The sequence below is a fragment of the Hippocampus comes genome, unplaced genomic scaffold (genome assembly GCF_001891065.2).
Source record: "Hippocampus comes isolate QL1 unplaced genomic scaffold, H_comes_QL1_v1.1 scaffold564, whole genome shotgun sequence".
NCBI classification, from domain to species: domain Eukaryota; kingdom Metazoa; phylum Chordata; class Actinopteri; order Syngnathiformes; family Syngnathidae; genus Hippocampus; species Hippocampus comes.
In genome coordinates this window covers 18,192-19,372 of record NW_017805937.1, presented here as the reverse complement: position 1 = coordinate 19,372, position 1,181 = coordinate 18,192, and the positions used below count along the sequence as shown (strand labels likewise).

Genomic DNA, 1,181 nt, shown 5'->3' with positions numbered 1-1,181 from the left:
AACTGTCCAAGACGGCCGAAGCTCAGTGGCCATCAATCATCAGTAAGACCAAACAAAAACAAACATGTTCTACCTTATAAAATCGATTTCATTATCTCATTCCTCTGTTCATGTGTGTATGATTTTTTTTTTTTAAATATAATTTCAGGGAGGGCTATTTGTAAGGACACCTGACAACTATTGTTGTCTTTTTGGGGACAGCTCAAGCGGCTGATTGGCATTTCCGTTCATTTCATTGGACAAAGAGGACTTGCGACACTCGTGGTTTCGGTTACGAGCGTGGCCACTCAACAAATTCAACTCGTAAGAAAGCCACCGATGGAGTTTTGTTTTTTTGTGCACAGTGAGAGCTTCTCACATCAACATTCACGTGTGCATCGTTACGGAGCCGACTTTTCCTGTCGTTTCAAGCGACTCCTGATTCACACTTTGGCGGCAAAGGCCTAAATTGGACCTTCGTGGAACTGCCTCGTTTATTGTGGCTCAAAGGAAAGAGAAAATGTTTTACTTACGCGCTGCAGAGTATTTGGCTGGAAGGAAAGAGAAAGAAAGTTAGGATGACGAACTTTTTGCTCCAAGTGACGCAAGTTCTCTTTGGATCTTCACGGCAGACCAGATCTTGGCGTCCCTCACCTTGTCTGTTCCGGCGACGCTTGGCAAGGACCGCCGCCACCCCCGCCGCCAGCAGAGCCAGGACCCCCAAGGCGACAGCGATGCCCACCACCATCTTGACTCATTCTTCTTCTTTTCATGTGGCAACAAAGATGTGAGCGATGAAGAGAAGCACGCGAAGAGCTCGTCACGACACCGTTGGGCGAGAGTCAATCCAAGGTGACGCAACGATTCAAGCGGGTGCGCGGCGCTCACCTGCATCACGCTCGTTGCTCAGGATGCTTTTGCCGTCCAACTTAACGACGATGGCTTCCTCGACGCCGGCCAGCCGGAACACACATTCGTACTTGGCCTCCGCGTCGCGCGCCGCCTCCACTTTCAGGTGGACCGCGGTCTGGAAGGTTCCGTCGTGGTTGGGGAGCGTCTGGCCCATCTCCACGTCCTCGTGCAGCTGCTCGCCGTCCTTCCTCCAAAAAAGATCCGATGTGCGGGGGTAGAAACCCGTCGCGTGGCAGGTGACCGGAGAGGAAGGCGTCTTCTGGAGGAGAGACACCCTGGGAAGCTCTGCG

At 52.0% G+C, this 1,181-nt stretch overlaps 1 protein-coding gene across 1 annotated transcript in view; it reads right to left on the bottom strand.

Moving 5' to 3' along the window:
* Positions 1–632: 632 nt before the first annotated feature.
* LOC109528116 (H-2 class I histocompatibility antigen, K-D alpha chain-like) overlaps positions 633–1,181 on the bottom strand; it is a 12,217-nt gene continuing 11,668 nt past the window's right edge. Inside the window, exons 4-5 of the mRNA XM_019890425.1 lie at positions 868–1,176; positions 633–744 (exon numbers count right to left, since the gene is read on the bottom strand). Coding sequence (XP_019745984.1) covers positions 734–744; positions 868–1,176 — 320 coding nt within the window. The 3' untranslated portion in view covers positions 633–733. The remainder of the gene's footprint in view (positions 745–867; positions 1,177–1,181) is intronic.